The following is an 18072-nucleotide window of genomic DNA, read 5'->3' as shown; positions in this document are numbered from 1 at the left end:
CTGTCATAAGTCCAAATCCGAAGATTCGTGATATAAGAGACCTTTGTGAATAGGCATATAAATAGTAGAATCTGGGTCACGCAACTTGAATCAGACTCAAGCTTCAACCCAGACATTCTACTCATACTCGAAATACGTAACAGTATATCAGATTCTTTCAACAGTTTACTTGTATCCATCATGACAGCTCTGAAGGACTTTACGGCCGCCCTGACGGCCTTGGCTTTCCTTTCTCATGCTCCCCTTGCCTACTCCCAGAACACACCTAACGAGAATCTCGTCCTCGCCGATTGTGGCATCGGGCTAGGTGTAAACGGCGGTTCGACCTCTCGCGAGGCCATCTACTACAATGGCGACGTGTGGACTGGTCAGGGCGAGAACACCAACAAGCCAACCATGATGGTCAACGTGCCTTGGACTGGCAACTATCCTTGGGGATGGGTTGGATTCACTATGCCTAACGGCGACGAATGGGCTGTGCTGAATGACCTCAACGTCAAGGACCCCAACGAGGCTGGAATCGCTCACCATTCGTATGAACCAACGAAAGACCTCACATGCTACTCTTATCACCGGGACAGAGTCTTCCAGTTGGCCGATGGAAAATGGTGCTCCAGCGCATACGTATGCAACCATCGAGGCCGTCCTGACCCCAACAGTAGCCCGGAGAAACCCAAGCCTGAACCTCAGAAGATGGAAATCCGTGGCTCAATGAACAGCGACACAGTCGAATTCTGGAACAAGCCCGCCAGCCATGTCATGAAAACAGCCAAAGAAGCATTCTTGCCAGACCTGTTCAAGTGTGACACCACCAAGCGTCAGCTCAACGACAAATGTACCATTAGTTGGGAATGCAGCGGGGATCCTGTCAACAAGTCTTTGGAGCGCATGGCTGCGGTGTTCGAGACGCTGGCTACGCACGACAAGTTTACAAGCGAGCGAGAGGTGGTGACAGAGGTCTGCCGACAGCCTGATACGCGACCTGGCAAGGAAGGCCAGTGTCAACGATATGAGCAAAAGATCGACCGGTACTACAAGCTTCCTGCCAGCATGGAGCTCACCATGCGCAACATTCCAAGGGACGGATCTGGAGATAATTCTAACGAACATGGGAACATGAAGTATACGATCGAGTGTGACACCAAGAAGTTGGACTGCGTATTCTGCAATCTGGTTGGAAAAGCCTTGACTATTGCTGTGCCTGCTGCTGGTGCGGCTGTCTCGTTCAGTTGTCGTTTTTGCTAAGAATGGCTTTCTGTAGTCTGACAATAAAGTTCTAGCATTGCCAAGATACACGGAAGCGATACACGAAGTATTTGGTGGTGTTGAAATTCTAAGACGAGTCCTGGTCCGATTGTGCGGAATACATGTATTCCGATGAATAGACGTTAAGTGGATTACCAGATAGATTGATTTGATAGTAGTGGAATATATATCAATTGCTGCACGAAAAAGATAATAAAGCTACCAAAAAGTGCACTCAGTTTAAAGATCCCGTATCTGGACGATGCTCCCACTACTTGTGGTTTGCTTGTGACACATCTTGCGATAACATATCTGGCAATGCGTACTTGATAAAACAACACTCTGCAATGCGCTATGAAAGTTTTATTTCTCTAGACAATAGTAATCTCTTCCGTCTTCCAGCTATCGCAAAACTTCAAGCCTCCATCAGGCGCGTGATTCCGAACCTGCGAACTAAATAGACCAACACGATAGAAAGTATTTGCCTTCTGAGTTGGATAAAGAACAAGTCCAAAGGCACATCTTTCGTCATTTGGAGCTCCATCCTTTCGAATCTTTCCATAGGCCTCTAAGCCATAGTCGTCACAGCTTCCCAAAAGTAGGAAGAGCACGCGATGAATATCAGGATCGTCACTTTCTGGGTGCCCATCCAGAAAGGTCTGCATAACTCTGGTTTCACCATTGAGATACCAGTCGTAATTTCCCTCTGTCCATTCGGAGTAGGCGTAAATGAGAACTCTTCCTTCTCTAGTCGTCGGACCTTGGCAGAAAGTACGATGTAGCCGCTCTTTAAAGTCCCAAATGGATCCAGTCCCTCGACAGTGCATTGGGCATCAACGATATTGCATTCCGGCGCTGATTGGTACTGAGACTGACCTGGATAAAAGCCCCAGGTCCCGAATTCCATGCTGTCCAATCCGGCAGCCCAACTCCAGGATGGTGCAACATATGGACGAGAAGTAATTGTGTTGATTGATGCCAAGAATGGCTGTCTTTTCATCGAAGAAGAACAAGCACAGTACCAGAAGAGGCTTAGAAAAAGATCCTTTTTCCAGATACCAGCGAGGTATTGATCTTCAAGGTGTTCGGCAAAGAATCTGGCCAGCCCAGATATCGCGGGAAGTTTATCCTTCTGAAAGGTCAATTCTCTATCGCTGTAGGCCGATACCAAGTCATGGGTCACTCCCTGCTGAAACAGGTTGAACCAAGTCGCTGTATCATCCTCCTCCATGTTATCGAGTGTCACCATGGTCCTTCCGAATGTCAACAGCTGACTTGACAGGGCGACCTCCTGGAACACCCAGCCACGGTCCCTCCACGGTCCCGAGCAATCGTCCAAATGGTCACTTTGAACGACACAATCCCAATTGCCGCTTGAATCATTCCATGCAATGAGTCGATATGTGCCCTTGACCGTTGGTTCAAGGGCTTCGGGTTATTTCCGACATTAGCTTCAAGTTAGCAAATTAACGCAGTGCAGGGAATAGTCTCATCTTGTTGTCGATCTCTACATTGGGCTTCAATTGTATTCCTACCCTATATGACACAGCAGATCACAGATAACGTTCCTGATCTACAATTTTTGGCAGGGATATCAAGGCTGAACCAGGCAAAGCCGCCCGCGGATTGCCGAGCTATCCGGTATCACATATATTATCTGGATGTCTGGAGCCGGAAGGGGACACGAATTCAGTACTCAGCTAAATCATGTACAGATTGCATGCGAGGACGGGCGTGGCTAATGCGACGGTGATCCGCCAAGATTTGCATACGAGCCCTACTTGTCACTTATTGGGAAGAATAAATCAGTCTTTCTGCTTTGTACGCAATAGTTTCGTCTTAATTTCTACGTAATATTGTATAACAAAACTAGGCGGAGACATCCTTCTGACCCGATGCAGCAGCCTTCTCAACACCATCCACTACATCTTGAACAGCGGAAAGGAATGGCGAGTGCGAAGCTTTGCTCCTGAAGACAATTGAGTTCGGCCCCAGAATGCCGGCCATCTGTTCTTGTACAGCTGCAGGGATCGCCTTGTCTTCCTCGCAGATAAAGTACAGGCAGTGCATATCCTGCCAAGGCTCGTAATCAGTCTCATCCGTAAACGCACGGATGCACTCATGTGTCAGTGCGTCAACTGCCTTTTTCTGCGCATCGGCAGACATATCGTGGTAGAAAACTTCTTCCGGGGTGTCTGCAAACACTCGCTCGCCCTATGTCCAGCATGTCAGCGATGTCCTTCACTACTAGAATTATTGCAGCACTATTTACCTCCACACGCATCCAGGGTAGCCAGTTTCCTCCAAGCATTTTCAGAAGACTTTGACCTGTGGGAACTACAAACGCGGAGAGGTAAAGGAAGGTAATGATGCCTCCCGCTTTGCCCTCCTTCTGTCGCTGCTTGTAGCCCAAACCTCGGACGGCCTGTGCTCCGACCACACCTCCATATGAGTGGACGACGAGAACGATCTGCTTGCCCTGCTCAGCTAGAGCTTCGAGAACTTTGCGGACCTCTGCAGCGTCATCTGGAACTCCCTTGGTAGGCGGCTCGGCTCCGACAGTTGGGAACGCAACAGCCTCCGTCTCCCAGCCCCGGGCCTGCAAAGCATCGCGAGCCAATTGGAAGGAGTCAGGCGAGTGCCATGCCCCTGGAATAAAAACAATGGTAGGCTTGGAGTCCATGATATATGTGGTTCTCGGTATTTAATAACAAGTGAACGGTTTTCAAGGACCCTTTTCCCCCATGACGCGTTTGGACGGTACTTATAGCTGTATACTTCCCCCCTCATTGCAATTGTCAATTAGCTTCTTAAAGTTAGGTTCCTGGGTCTTTGTCGGAATTTCCGCGTGTAGCGCAGTTAATCTCAATTTTAACACGTTGAGGCTAATGGGAATACCCTCTTCTCATCCAATCAATTGTGTTAGTGTGTTTTAGTAAGTAATTGTCCCACTGTATTAACCGTCAACGTCTCGTTAAGGGGCTAATTTCAGTCGAATCCACTTAGCATCAGGGTCCGTTGAATATCTTAAATGCAACGTACAGGGTTTACGCTGCACTGAAAAGGAGCATAACCTATAGCTACAGATTGGATACGGTAGTGACTTCAGTTGATCAAACTCGAGCTTGGATGACTCAGACAGTGTTGAATGCTGGTATAGTTGAAGAACAACATTATTTGTTATCTTACTATCTGATACCTGTTTGGACATGTTAGACAACAACAAGCGGACCAGCGGATCAGACGGAATGTTGAAGATTGTCAAATTATACTAGGCTATTTTGAGCATAGTATGGACCGCGGCATCCGGGATAAAATCCTACAGAAAACATAAATACCACGCTGCTGGGATATGATACGAAGTCCCGAAACAGCGGTTCAATTGTTTCATCTGATTCAACAACCTCGAGTCCAGTCATTGCGTTGTGGCTGCTTATACCAAGGTCAAAAAGCAAAACAGCGAAAAAGGTATGATTGGCTTTCGTCATCATGTCTCTCTGGAGGGCGAGCGGTAGACTAGCTGGAAATAACAGGCGAGGGTGCGGCCCGCGACCAACGGGTTTTGCGCGGTGCCGCATTTCAATGGGTCCGAAGAGGCACTAACTTCCATAGGGTCAATAGTGTAACGCTGCAATCTTCACTGGTCCCGTACTTTCTGACTCGCTTGTTTTGATCTTTGCTTTTTTGATACGCGTCCTTGCACATTTGTCTACCAAAGAGGATTAGTAAGGCAGTCAGGCCGCGACTCGGCGGAAATTGATATTTGACAGACGGGACAGAGGACGGACGGGCTCGATCCCATTGGTCACTAGGAGAAAGAGGATTGCTTCCCCCGAGACTAGACTCTGTGGCTGACAGAATTTTGGCATCTCCCTTGTCTGATCGCCATAGTCTAGTCAGATTCGGAGTGAGATTTTCACCTGTTTTGCTTTCAACATCGCACCATGATGCAAGTGTCAAACTCTAATCTCGGCCGTGCAGGATTCTTCTTCTCCCTGGCGTTGGTCCAGTTCCTTCATCTTGGTGACATTTCTTCATGCGAAACTTTTGCGTTTTTCCTTTCTACTTCCACTCTGTCTCCAAACATGGCGCGTGACCTGAATGCCGACAGGAGCACTGAGCTTAACACCACGACGACTGTGGTCTTGGTGCTCTCTGCTGTGTTTGTCGGGCTACGGTTTTGGGCGCGATACATGAGAATTGGTTACGGAAATGATGATTGGCTGACTCTAGTGTCGCTGGTAGGTTGAGTTGGTGCAGTTACTTGTACAAGCTAACAATGGGCTAGGTTTTTGTTTTTATTACCGGCGGACTTAACTATGGCAGTGAGTTGACACCATTGAGCCTCATCGTCAACGCTAACAGATACCAGTGATTGCACATGGCCTGGGAACGCACTTCGACCGTGTCGACCCCGCAGATCAAATAATATTCTTGAAGCTACTCCTGGCTTTCGAAAACATATACGTCACAGCGGTGATGATGATCAAGCTTGCCCTCTTGGCAATGTACTTACGCGTCTTTCCGTCTCGAGGCTTTCGATTGATATCCGCCATCATAGCCGCAACGGTGGTTGCATGGTGGATTGCGATTTGCGCTGTGTGTATATTCCAGTGCCATCCGATCAAAAAGGCCTGGTTGCCGTTGATTGACGGCAAATGTATTGATCTCAAGGCCTCTTTCATCGGCAATGCGGTTCCGAATATTGCGACAGATGTGGCGATTTTGTGTTTGCCTGTTAGGCAGATCTTGAAGTTGCAGGTCAACACGGCTCAAAAGTTGTCGTTATTGGTTATTTTCATGCTTGGAAGTTTGTAAGTTCTGACCTTGGCCTTTTCAAGAACTGTTGTTGACTTTTTAGTGTTTTATTCGCCAGTATATACCGATTCACGACCATTATGCAATTCGATCCTGTCGACACAACATGTAAGCAGCTCAAGCGACATATACTCGACACTCAGCTAACAAGTATAGGGACACTTGCGACAGCTTGCACCTGGTGTGTCGTCGAAGTAGCCTGCGGAACCATCGCTCTATGTCTGCCAACCTTGAGACCTCTGATGCTTATGGTCTCTTCTAAATTCGAAAGTGTAGGGTCAAGAAATGCTACGGGCAAGAGTAAAATACCCACAGAGCTGGTAACGATCGGTGGAACAGGGGGCAAAACCGGCGCGTTTCAACGGATAAACGACGAATTCGAACCCAATTCAAGTCAAAGGGGGCTTGCTATGAGGGGTGAGAGCGCGCCACATGGTGATCAGAGTGATCAAGACTCTGAGACACATTCGCATGAGGGGAAGATTGATCCTGGACGGTAACAATGATCTAGACGGTAATTCTATTCGTACCTAAGAAGCTTCATTATCTGTGACATGTCCTTGCCTTTCTCCTGCATCTTCCTAGCGATATTAACAGGCGTCATGCCCTTCCCGTCCAAGGCTTTAGGATCCGCTCCATGCTCTAAAAGCATCCTTGTGACACCGACATGTCCAGCTTCAACAGCAGTATGGAGAGGCGACCCATGCTCTGATGGGCGAATAGAATCAGTCTCAGGTCGTGCCCCGCGCTCCAGCAAACGACCCATCATAAGTTTATTTCCCAGTCGAGCAGCAGCTCCTAAAGCGCCTGAGCGCTCGAGCCTTGCGCCATGTTGCAGCAGTATGTCGATCACGGCGGGGTCTTTGTAAAGTGCAGCGGTTATGGCTAGAGGGTATGTAGCTGCATCCGGGTTGGGGCGAGCCGTAATGGTCGAAGGGCATGTTGATTGCTGTAGGCTCTCGCGCCAGTAGTGCTTTCATGACCGGAATTGAACCTGAGCGGACTGCATTTCGAACGATCTCTTCGTTGAATGGAACCGAATCGAATTTGGTCAAGAGAAAGTTTACCACATCGAGATGCGATCCTCTTGCTGCCGTTGCGAGAAGTTCTTGCACAGCCTTATCAGATAGAGACTCCTCATCCTCCGAAAGAATAGTCTCCAGCTGGCTCAGATCTCCAACCGAGGCGTGGGTAATGAGTCTGTCCTCAATGGTAGAGGTCATTTTTACATTGAGGCGCGAAAAAAGAGGTCTCCGTAGAATGATTCAAGGACGAGTTAAAGCGTAAAGACATGGGTAGGAATTCGACTTACTTATCACATGTCGTTATGTCATAATGCGGGGCCGTTCAACTTTGCCACCAGTCCTTTTGTTGGTCGTTGCCTAGAGATTCCGTCAACCCCAATCTGATTATCGATATATGTATGTTTCTATTTTCAGGTCCCTTGAGTTTGGGCCTTACATCTGCGTACTGAGAAACAAGATGAAGATCCGCTTAAACATGCTTTCCGATCAGACGTCGGGAGTTTATTGTTAAGATATCTCCAATAGCAAAGAGGGTCTATTTCGCTGTTGTACTGACTTTATTCTATAGCCCTACAACGAGACAATAAACTGAGCTATAAAAAGGCTCTTAATTCCTGCCTGGAATCTTACTATGCCGATTGCATAGCTACCCTGGACTATTTTTTAGCAGTCCTTTACATACTAAAATAAAAGCTATTATCTTAATCTAACTGGACGGTATTAATAGCATGCTATAGATCTAAACCGGTAGTTTTCTTCTCTAAGTATATAAAGGTTCTTATAAATGAAAACCCCTTTACCTTATGATTTTATCTAGACCCGGTATTTAAGTATTACAATACAGACTTCAATCATAGGTGGCAGCTATTACACAGCTCGATCTCCTAGAACCCCCAATCCAGCATCAAGCTACTCAGCGGGCCGAGCTTCCTATGAGGAATCTCTAATTTTCCACATAAGTTAGGACCCTCCCATCGGGTGTAGATTGTTATCAAGTGATCCTTACACTGGATGTGTTTGTAAATATCGGGTCCCTTGTATCCTGCGCAGCTAGCATTGGACTCAGCTCACATTGTTATCCGCGGTCTACCGTGTTGAATCAAGCTGAACAGTTAAAACTAGATAAGTCGCACTCGCAGTTTTAAGTATGCTGATTAAACAAGGCTCCAGGATAGCAATAAAGGTTATATCAGAAGAAGTTACATAGAAGTTAAGATACATTTGCAAAACTACAACGCTTGTACGTCTGAGACCTTAAACCCAAGTAGTAAAGGATAAGGTCTAAATTGGAAAGTATGATCCCTGAACCCGGCTATTTAACGCCAAAACAAGCATGAGTCTCCTTCCATAAACCGCTGCAATCCTTCTTAACTGCTGGGTTCCACTTGAAGAACTGGTCTATTGTGATCTTCCTGTACTTCAGAAGGGCCTGACACGTGGTTGTGGAACTGATGTAGTGAAATGTGACGCAATTCTTGACCATATCCTCTTGAATAGGAGAAGGTGTTTTGATTCCGTTACTGGGAGCCGTTGCTGTTGGCTTTGGCTTGGGATTGGACCCTACCACGCCAACACACGCATGAGTGCCCTTCCAGAGGTGGCTGCAGCCTTTACCGACAGCTGGATTCCATGCAACGAAGTCGTCAAGAGTAATTTTGTTGTAGTTAATAATGCCTTGGCAGGTAGTCGTGTCTCCAACAAAGTGCCACTTGTTACAATTGGACACCATACCTTCTTGAATGGGCTCTGGCGTCTTGATTCCGTTGCCCTTAACAGTAGTTGTTACAGGCTTAGGCTTAGTGGTTGTTGTGAGAGATGGGGTGGAGCCGATGACACCGACGCATGCGTTCGTGCCGGCCCAGAGTAGTTCGCATTCTCGGCCGACAGCCGGATTCCACTTGACAAAGTCGGCAAGGGAAATCTTGTTATAGTTAAGAATGCCCTGACAACTGGTTGTGGGTGACACATAGTGGAACTTGTTGCAGTTGGTCACCATGCCTTCCTGGATAGGTTCTGGGGTTTTGATACCATTGCCAGAAGGCTGCTTGGTTGTAGAGGGCTTTTGGGTAACGGTGGGCTTAATAGGGGTAGCGGTTGTCTTAATAACCGAAGTCATCTTGGTAGAAGCGGGAACTGTGCTTTTGGGACCGGCGGCGGTAGATGAAGGTTCATCATCACCATCGGTAACAGACCCAATGACACAGTAGGACATTGCCGTGTCGATGCTAGGGCACTTGATACCAGGGTTCAATGCCTTGAAATCATCCTCAGACATGCCCCAGGCATCAGCAAAGGTTGCGCATGTCGCTCCACTGTCGGGAGAGGTGTAGAACGAACAATCCACACCTCGACGCGAGGGAATAGAACGGGCATAGGGAAGCGCCGGGAGAAGGCTCGCAGCCAAAAGTGTTGTGAGATGCATCTCGTTGGCTTGAACGATCGATGAGAAGAAAAAGAGACTGAGTGAAGGTGTTGATGCAGTATCTACCCAGTACCATCCATAACTCGATTTATAGCTTTCTGTCTTCCGATCTGGTGGACTGAAAGTCCCTCAACCGTCTGATGAAGTCTACTATTGGTCTTCCAGAATTCTGCGCCTCATCGGCGAACAAGAGCAACACCTTCCCCCTCCAGAAACCTTTGGATAGACCCTGTTGAGGCTGTTGGTTCTGAGTTTTGGGCTTCACCGAGAACGGTACATTGGCAAGCATGCGTTAGAACTGAAGAATGTTCCGACGGGCCGAGCCAGTGGTTGCATGGGGTTGGCCACGACAGCTCCAAAAGTTCATTTTATGCTTGCTCAAAGTGGCCAATCTAACCCCAGCCTTCCCCAGTTTAAAACACTCTTTTCCTTCCCAAAGGGGAAATTGCTGTCGCGGTAAAATCTCGCGAAAGTAAGTATCAGGAACTTTTAAACGCTGGAAAAGGTGACGCAGTCTTGGCGCTGTAACCGAGCTCGGCCTTAGGCTGCGAATTGTACTCTCTTCTGGATGTTCGCTAACGAGTTTAAACGTATGAGGAGTAACGTTACCTGTCGATCTTTGCTTGTCTAATTAGCATATGATCTCTTTCCGCAGCAGAGGCTGAAAACCCCTTGTGACATGTGCTGCTTTATCCGGGGGCTTTCCATATCCCTGCAGGGCCCCGCTAGAATAACTACTTTCTATAGTGTATTGCCTCATATCTATCGACCAACAGCTACCAAGCCGGAAACACGGCCATGCAGATGCCGGCACGTTACTCATGTGCCCTGACAGACGCAGGGTCGTGGATCCCGCTCACTACAAGAAGTCGTCCAGGCCCTGGTAAACTAAATTTGTTCCTGCGCACATTCTCGACCAACATTTTCACTCATTTGCAAAATGCGTTGCATCTATTCCTTGGCGTATTGGTTCGTCCTCATCTTCGTCTCCAACGCGACTGCTGAGAATCGGCAACAAGATTCTACAGGCATCTTGGACTTTAACCTAGTCTTTCCACGCAATGAGTCGACGTTCGTTCCCTCTTTAATGACGCCTTTTGTTTTCTCTTTCCGAAACCCCGAACTTATTCCTACTCTTCAACCTTATGCTATCTACAAGATCTACAATTACAGTAATACTAGCCAATTTATTTTTGATGGCAGACTCGATACTGGGCAAATCAATCTCTCAGCCAACCATGATCCTCACTTAGAAGTCCTTTACCATCGGTACTTGGATCTCGAAGGCAAATGGCTTATGACGCTTACTACTGGTGTTCTCAATTGCGTCGAGGATCGCGATCACTACTACAACGATTCGCACTATATTGACGCCAACTATACCAAGATCAACATTACCTTCACTACGAAGGGCCCTTCAGGACAGGTCGACCTCGCTGCTGAGACAAGCGACAACAATTGTTCATCTCCTGTTGGACTCACCGCCGATGTCCAAAACACGGTCAAGGTCCCGGAGGGGGATGACCGCGCCGACGAGATGGTAGCAGAGGTCTGCGCAGTCGAGCCTCTGGTAACTTTGGCAGATAAGTGTATCGCCGTGACCTCTGCGGCTGCAACAAGCATCGCCGCCGAAATGACTTGGCGGGTTTGCGGTAGCATCCCCAACAGGTCGGAGATTCCGGACAGTTGGGATTGCGAGCCACTGGATGGGAAAGAGGATAGTAAAGGAGTGCAAATTGCTTCTGGAGAGACCACATTGGTAGCATTCTTACTGGGAGCTCTAGCCTATATCTTGTAATACGACTCTAGCTCATACCTCGCATACTAGTTAGAATGATCGTATACGACGATAAAGAATGGGTGTCTTGTATGAGCCCCAGCACCAAAAAGGCGCGCGACGCTGTGTACAAGGGATTCGGCATGGGTGGCACGACTGACTGGGCCGTCGATCTTCAGGAATACCACGATGTCCCCAGGCCCTCCAAGTCCTGGGCTATCTTCAAAGAAGACGCAGCACGCGGTTATGATCCCAAGCTGGACAACGAGAGAACAGGCAACTGGACGGACCTCGACTGTAGCTCAGACGTCAACGAGCATATCAAATTTATGTCAGCACCTACCGCATGGAGAGAATCGGGCGCCAATGGCGCCTGGAAAGATCTCATGAGAATTTGGAAGGATTTGGATGAGGACAGGGGATACACCCTGAGCAGGTCGATCTCTCTGAATCTCCACATCACGCCGAGGCCCAATTGCCAATGGTTGAATGACGGTCCGTTCAATGAAATAATAGAGTGCAGCGATAGGATGAACGGCAAGTTTCCAGGACCAGCGGCAAAGTTCATCTGGAATTCCTGGGCCAGAATTCACAAAATGTATAGCGACTACTACAATGCAGTGCACGACGCGGCTACTTCCGTCTCCTTCGATGTCGCCGACTTTGGCAACAAGTTTGCACCAATCCCTGAAGCGGAAGACAATACATGGCTTTTTGTCATGATTGACCTTCTTACCTGGGGTACTTCTTCAATTGCCGCGTAAGCCTCTACAGGAATCCATAAATGCTCTCACTCCAGCTAACAGATTCTCAGTCCCTTCTTCAATTCATACCTCAAAAACCTTCCCTACTCTAAGGGCAATCCGGCAAACCATGACAATGCCAAGGACACGACCATGACTTTCATTGGACAAAGCACAACTTTGGTGAAAGATATAAGAAGTGGCGTTAGTGCAGAGTAAGTTTGCAATCTTCCTATACCAGAGCAATGATAGGCACTGACGCAATGCACAGAACTACGTGGACAGTGGGGAAGAGAGATAGTTTCACAAGCTACATGGGCCAGGTTCTCGATGGATGGCAAACGCTTGCTAATGCTTCAGTAAACGATCTTTTCAATGGCTCTAATCCTGCTTCACTCAAGATACTTGAGAGTCTCATTTCAGACGGGAAAATGATCGAAGCCGGCATCGACGGCGAGGGGTCGAGTTTCGAGACGGAGGCTGTCCCGACTGGTATCAACCTCAAGAAACACGTTGCAAAGACCTTCTATGGATATATCATCCCTACAATATGGAGAGTCGCTGGTTATTATGCTTTCGTTCTTGACTCAGGTTACGATTGTGACGCGGAATATCCTTCCGAGGACTACGTGAGCAAAGAAGCCATGGATGCTACCAGCACCTGTTATGGCGATCGACTTTACTACTTGGTCTACCCGAAAGAAGACGGCATTGGAGGCTGTCAGAAGGAATGTAACACGGGCGGTTCTTGCCCAGATGTTTGCGCCTGGAGCAAGTTCAGGGCTCCACCGGGTATCGAAGCCTTGGATGGGACCAGGTTTGGAGGCATGTCGGCACAGGATATCGTTGTCGGGTAAGTTACTGAAGCTCTCCTCTTGGCTGCGAATCATGTAAAAAACCAAAGGGATACAGTTCTGTTCGCACCTACAAGCAAAACGGAAAAAGCACAAAGCAATACCTGAAGACAAAGTCGCCGGTGATCTCAACACGGACCATCTTTTCAAACTCGACGTCACCACACCCGGAATCATGCGCCTTCCCGTATGCAGCCCCGAGCGCGCATGGCAGTCGTGGGATACGGCTGCCAAAGGCTCCAGCCCCTTCTACCCATGCGATATCCCCCCCGGGCAGAGGTCATGCAACAAGTCAACTTACAAGGACGACACGAGTAACGCATCTCCGTTGGTGTCGGACTGCGAGGTTATGATCAAGAACTTTCAGAATGACGGCTCGACCAAGTGGACAACACAGACAGCAGATCTTCAGCACAGGGAGCTTGGACACTATGGCACCTGCGCCTTTGGAGTTGAAGCGACAGAGCTCAATGGAAACATACACTTCCATTTCGGTGGTGGGGACCTCATCGAGGCCATCAACACCTCTATAAAGCAGTTTAAGAAGAATGGCAAGATCGGTGCGTCTGGTAAGGTTCTTTGTGCTGGTAATACGGGTATGACGCAGCCAGTCTTATGGGGCATCTACCATACCTAGACATGCAACCTTGGTATTGAGCCAGTGTTAGCTAGTATAATTACATTGACAAGTCATGAAGTCTGGGTCTGATGAGCTTTAGCTTCCGTCGAAGCTTAATAGACCCTAACTCATAGCCTGACTACTAATCACTCTATTACATACCAAATAACATTTCTTCCTTAAATTGCTATTGTGGTTCTGTCAACATTATATGTCAGTTCCGTGACGAAAGTGAGATGAAATCATTCAACTAGGAGTACAGATCAAAGAGTAGTGAAGTAGTTTCTACAATGACTACACTATCTATTCACAGTATCACATTGGATCTTCCAAGACCTGCTTACATTTAAGCAGCACTATGCTAAGCAGATCGCGAACATAAACTCATACACAGACTAATCAATAATACAGCATCATGTACTGGTGATATTCTGGATGCTCCTTTTACCGCTCAACCTCAAAGTATATAAAAAGAATAGTTACAGGATACTTCAGATCAACACAAGTACTCCCAAAGCAAATGCTAAGCAAGTTACCCCTCCTGCAATGCTATGCAGCGCTGTGCTCTTCTCCTCCTTCTGAGAGCTACAGTCCACCTCTTTAGGTCTACGTGTCTCCCGAAACTTATTACACACCCAGGAAGTCATTGAGGCGTCGAGACTCGACGCAGAGGTAGCGTCAAGCGTAACATCACAGCTATCAGCTTTTTTCGGTGAGGATGCAACAATTGGGCAGACATCCTGGTCATAGACCAGATCTGATGAAGGAGTTCGCATTGTGTCTGTGACGTTGATGGTGACTCCAAACGGGGAAGAACAGTTCCTGCTAGCCGCCGCAGCAAGGTCGATCTGCTTGGAGGTGCCCTTAGTGGTGAAGATGACGCCGATATCAGTTGTGTTGATATCAAGCATCTCGAGTTCGCGACGCCCCTGTTCGGCCGGTGAAACATAGCAATGCTTCCAGCGGATGTGAAAATTGACTTTCCATGTACCTTCTGTGTTAAAAGGATACAAATGCGACTTGAACTCGATATGTGGGTTGACGCTAGATTTATTGACCGAAGGAACGTCGATAGCGCCATATGTACTGTCTGCACTGAAGTTGTTGTAGTTCCAGACCTCATATGAGATTGAAGGTCTGAGATAGGGAAGCAGCTCAGTGTTGCGGAAGGAGAAAACGATTGGCATTATTGGAGACGGGTTGTAGGTCTCATTGCGTGGAAATACAAGGTCGATCTGCAAGGCACCGGTGGGACCGTTTAATTCTTTCGCAGTTCCCCCATTTTGTAGGAGAAACCAACAGGCGAGAGAAAAGATACATCGAGGGGGGAAATGCATGTTGGAATTGTGCACGCTGAAGGTTACGCATAAACAAATGGCAGATTGATCAGGTTCTTGTGGGCGGAAGAATCGAATTCTAATAACGTGACAGGGCGGTGCTGCAACGTTGCTCCCCGGTGATGGACGTACTGTACCTGCATGGCCGCGTTCCGGCTTGGTAGTTGCTGGTCGACAGATATTACTTAATGCACACCATTGAGTGCAGACCTTATAGCGGGGTCCTTGCAGGGATAGCAGAACCCCTGGAACAAAGCGGCACATGTCACCATGGATATTTGGCTTTTACTCTGAATCAGGACCATGGCGTGACTGAAAAAGATATGACTCCTCATACGTTGCCAGGGCTGTATCGCCTTATCCAGCCTTCAAAAGTTCCCAATGTTTACTTCCGCCAGTCTTGCCGCGACGGTTGAATCACCCTGAACGAGAAGAGGGCTTTAATTAGGGGAAGACTAGACCCAGATTGAACCATGATATCAATGTTTCTGGCAATTGGGGCCAACATCTGGCAGCCGCTGGCTCCGTCTACAGGAGGATTTTGCAGTACCAACGAGATGTCGTTAGACTATTAATATGGTTAGTGCCACATAAGCCCTTGCATTGGAGTTGGGGAACCTTGCAGCCATTTATACACGAGAGCTCAAGCCATCGAGGATGTAGCACATTTGATTTGTTTCTAAATTGTATCTTGATCCCCTCCTACAGTGTTTCTTACACCTCAGCAGCCTTATATGCAAAGCTTAACGAGAGAAATTAAAATAGTAAAAGCAGAGTGAAGCAGTATGGGTAACCATCAGCAGCACCATGGAAAGAAAATGCAATATAGGCTCATTAAAATTGAGAAGGCGCGGGGAATGTTTCAACTGAATGGTAATAATTGCTGTCCATCCAAAAATGAACACAAAACCGCCCATCAGTTTTGCATGATATCCAGTGATTTCGCTATTCGGCTGTTTGTAATAATACAGGTACAGCCTGGCTGCTGTAGCTGCGGATATTGCATCGTGAACAGAGTTAGAGGATGTAACTTTGAAGCTGATTATATCGACAATGATAGCCAGCCAAAATCGATTCTGTCTTATGAGATTTGAGCTGCTAGGGAAGAGCTGAGCTACAAGAGGCATGTCTTGATGGAGAGCGATGAACCAAAATAGCATGGAAATCGCTGCGGGAGCGTAAGGATCATGCATGATGGGCAACATGGCGTCCCAGTCTGCCTTGGTTGGCCCTTTCCACTGGAGCAAGATATAGAACCATGTAGGAACCGAGGGGTTGATGATAAATTCGGCGAATAGCTCAACAACGCGGTATATAGATCTGGCCCAAGCCATCCAACCACCGGACCGGGACACCTCGATCCCAACCCTCAAAGTAGGCAGGCTTGTAACAAACCTCGACGAACTAGAGGTGAGGATTAAAAGGTCATCTAGCGTGATTGTATTCCAGCTTGACATGTCTGAACGAGAACCGTCTTGCAATACACGATCAACTTCTTCGAAAGTTGTTAGATCCGGTCGGAAGCAAACGGACATTCCAATTGGCCCTAGGAATGGCTTGAGCAACCAGTGGGTCTCATATGCCTCCAGAAATACTGCAAAGCGAGTCTTCTTGAGCCAAGTCTGCAGCAGTACGGCCGTTACACATTCAAATGTTCCATTTCCAGTCCATCCAAATGACTGGTGTGTAAAAAATGCATTGTGTGGAATGAACCATAAACTCGTTTTCCTCGGGCGATATGGAATCAAAAATGTATCTGCTGGGTGGTGTTGACGGGACCAGCCAGTGGAGGTTCGAATCCCAACAAAATCAAAGTGATGGCTGGGTATGGACAGAGACAGTTGAGCTGGTTCGCTCTTTGTGACTTTCAGAAGCGTCTCAAAAGGCCGAAAAGGAAGGTCTTTGACGCGAGCCATTAAGTGCACCTGACGATGGGCCCAGCGACTCCAAACATCGTGCTCGACAAAAGTTGCCTCCTGCGAAGTTCGAGCGTACATATTTAGTCCTTGGCGAACAATCGGGATAGCAAGTAGTCTCCAGGGATCGTGTCTCATACGGCAGGGCAAAATGAGGTAAGGATGGCTATCGCTGGATGCAGGAAGTGTGATGCTCAGACCTCGGTCGGTCAGTGATCTTTCAACATCTGACTGGACCAGTACCAGGTCTTGGGACCCCGAGAAAGAATGAACAGACCGGGCGAATAGACCTCGTATATCACCGTCCTCTTTTGGTGGCTGGAGGTGGTACCAAGGATGGCTAGTGCGAATGAGGAAGCGAACTGCTGGGGTCCAGTAGGAAAGTTTTTCTGCCTCCCATGACATTTCCTTGGGCTTGGCGATATCCCAAGCGAGAAGTGTAACATCAAATACCGTTGGGTCTCGGACAATAGCTTCTTGAAGACGAAAGAAAGCTCGCTCGGAGCCTTCGCCATATAACAACGGAATGTTAATACCAAATAGGCCGAGAAGGCAGTACGACATATCCTCTCCGCGCGTGGTCGTTCTCCTGGAGGCCCAATGCATTCGCTGGGCAATTGTAGCGCTGGATATCAATACCTGGCGCGCCTGAAGACTAACAGTGTCTGGAATCTCAAGATACTTTGGCTCGACGCCAGTTACGTGGCTCACAATCCAAGCGTACTCGTGGCGTGTCCCAATCATGGACCAGTCAGAGGCGAAAAAGATCAGTTCCGTTGGGGCGAGCAGTTCCTGCAACGTCCATCCACGGGTGAACCACCGACTTGTTCTCATAGAATTTCCTATATCTACGGAACCCGCAGACACGTCGTCAAGGTATGCAAAGCATATATCCGAGTTTTCATACAAGGGCTGCCTGTGCGGAGGCTCGCCGCCGCGGCTTTAACTACGTCTGGGTCGACACGTGCTGCATCGATAAAACGAGTAGCGCTGAACTGTCCGAGGCTATCAACAGCATGTTTAAGTGGTCTTGGCGAAGCCCGCGCCCTGCCCTGTACGCAAAGACGGAACATCCTGTAGCATGATCTCCTCGGTGCCCCATGTATGGGAGAGAATAGCATAGGCCGGTTTCTGGTCGCCCGGGAACCACTCGAGCTGTAGTGTGTTAACGTTCAGGAGACGCATACTGGCTGGCTGTTGGTTGTATGGAAGAGGGTTGAAAATGCAGCACTGTCTTCACAGGCGCTTATGGATAAGCACACAGTGGGGCCTCGTCCATCACCAAGCCAATTGGAAGTTGTGATGTCTATGTGACT

At 48.1% G+C, this 18072-nt stretch overlaps 8 protein-coding genes across 8 annotated transcripts; 3 read left to right on the top strand and 5 right to left on the bottom strand.

Moving 5' to 3' along the window:
• Positions 1-180: 180 nt before the first annotated feature.
• FIESC28_01485 (uncharacterized protein) lies at positions 181-1245 on the top strand (the record flags this gene model as incomplete). Its single annotated transcript, XM_031155635.1, has 1 exon — positions 181-1245. One exon carries the CDS (start codon positions 181-183, stop codon positions 1243-1245), a length of 1065 nt encoding a protein of 354 aa, XP_031020323.1.
• Positions 1246-3114: 1869 nt separating this feature from the next.
• Positions 3115-3928, bottom strand: FIESC28_01484 (uncharacterized protein; the record flags this gene model as incomplete). The annotated part of the gene is made up of 2 exons (XM_031155634.1): positions 3115-3459; positions 3518-3928. 2 exons carry the CDS (start codon positions 3926-3928, stop codon positions 3115-3117), a joined length of 756 nt encoding a protein of 251 aa, XP_031020322.1.
• Positions 3929-5192: 1264 nt separating this feature from the next.
• FIESC28_01483 (uncharacterized protein) lies at positions 5193-6563 on the top strand (the record flags this gene model as incomplete). The annotated part of the gene is made up of 5 exons (XM_031155633.1): positions 5193-5486; positions 5534-5570; positions 5618-6059; positions 6107-6171; positions 6220-6563. The coding sequence occupies 5 exons, from the start codon at positions 5193-5195 to the stop codon at positions 6561-6563; spliced, it is 1182 nt and encodes a 393-aa protein (XP_031020321.1).
• A 20-nt stretch (positions 6564-6583) lies between these two features.
• FIESC28_01482 (uncharacterized protein) lies at positions 6584-7286 on the bottom strand (the record flags this gene model as incomplete). Its single annotated transcript, XM_031155632.1, has 2 exons — positions 6584-7036; positions 7131-7286. The coding sequence occupies 2 exons, from the start codon at positions 7284-7286 to the stop codon at positions 6584-6586; spliced, it is 609 nt and encodes a 202-aa protein (XP_031020320.1).
• Positions 7287-8400: 1114 nt separating this feature from the next.
• FIESC28_01481 (uncharacterized protein) lies at positions 8401-9510 on the bottom strand (the record flags this gene model as incomplete). The annotated part of the gene is made up of 1 exon (XM_031155631.1): positions 8401-9510. The coding sequence occupies one exon, from the start codon at positions 9508-9510 to the stop codon at positions 8401-8403; it is 1110 nt and encodes a 369-aa protein (XP_031020319.1).
• A 940-nt stretch (positions 9511-10450) lies between these two features.
• Positions 10451-13521, top strand: FIESC28_01480 (uncharacterized protein; the record flags this gene model as incomplete). Its single annotated transcript, XM_031155630.1, has 5 exons — positions 10451-11269; positions 11320-12047; positions 12102-12245; positions 12302-12883; positions 13080-13521. The coding sequence occupies 5 exons, from the start codon at positions 10451-10453 to the stop codon at positions 13519-13521; spliced, it is 2715 nt and encodes a 904-aa protein (XP_031020318.1).
• Positions 13522-14052: 531 nt separating this feature from the next.
• On the bottom strand, positions 14053-14840 carry FIESC28_01479 (uncharacterized protein; the record flags this gene model as incomplete). Its single annotated transcript, XM_031155629.1, has 2 exons — positions 14053-14088; positions 14139-14840. 2 exons carry the CDS (start codon positions 14838-14840, stop codon positions 14053-14055), a joined length of 738 nt encoding a protein of 245 aa, XP_031020317.1.
• Positions 14841-15583: 743 nt separating this feature from the next.
• Positions 15584-17941, bottom strand: FIESC28_01478 (uncharacterized protein; the record flags this gene model as incomplete). The annotated part of the gene is made up of 3 exons (XM_031155628.1): positions 15584-17604; positions 17664-17761; positions 17823-17941. The coding sequence occupies 3 exons, from the start codon at positions 17939-17941 to the stop codon at positions 15584-15586; spliced, it is 2238 nt and encodes a 745-aa protein (XP_031020316.1).
• Between the last annotated feature and the right edge of the window lie 131 nt (positions 17942-18072).

Source organism: Fusarium coffeatum, assembly GCF_003316985.1.
Source record: "Fusarium coffeatum strain FIESC_28 chromosome Unknown BRIP53273_contig_38, whole genome shotgun sequence".
NCBI classification, from domain to species: domain Eukaryota; kingdom Fungi; phylum Ascomycota; class Sordariomycetes; order Hypocreales; family Nectriaceae; genus Fusarium; species Fusarium coffeatum.
Note: the sequence above shows the minus strand (reverse complement) of the source record. Positions and strands in the feature narration are given on the sequence as shown.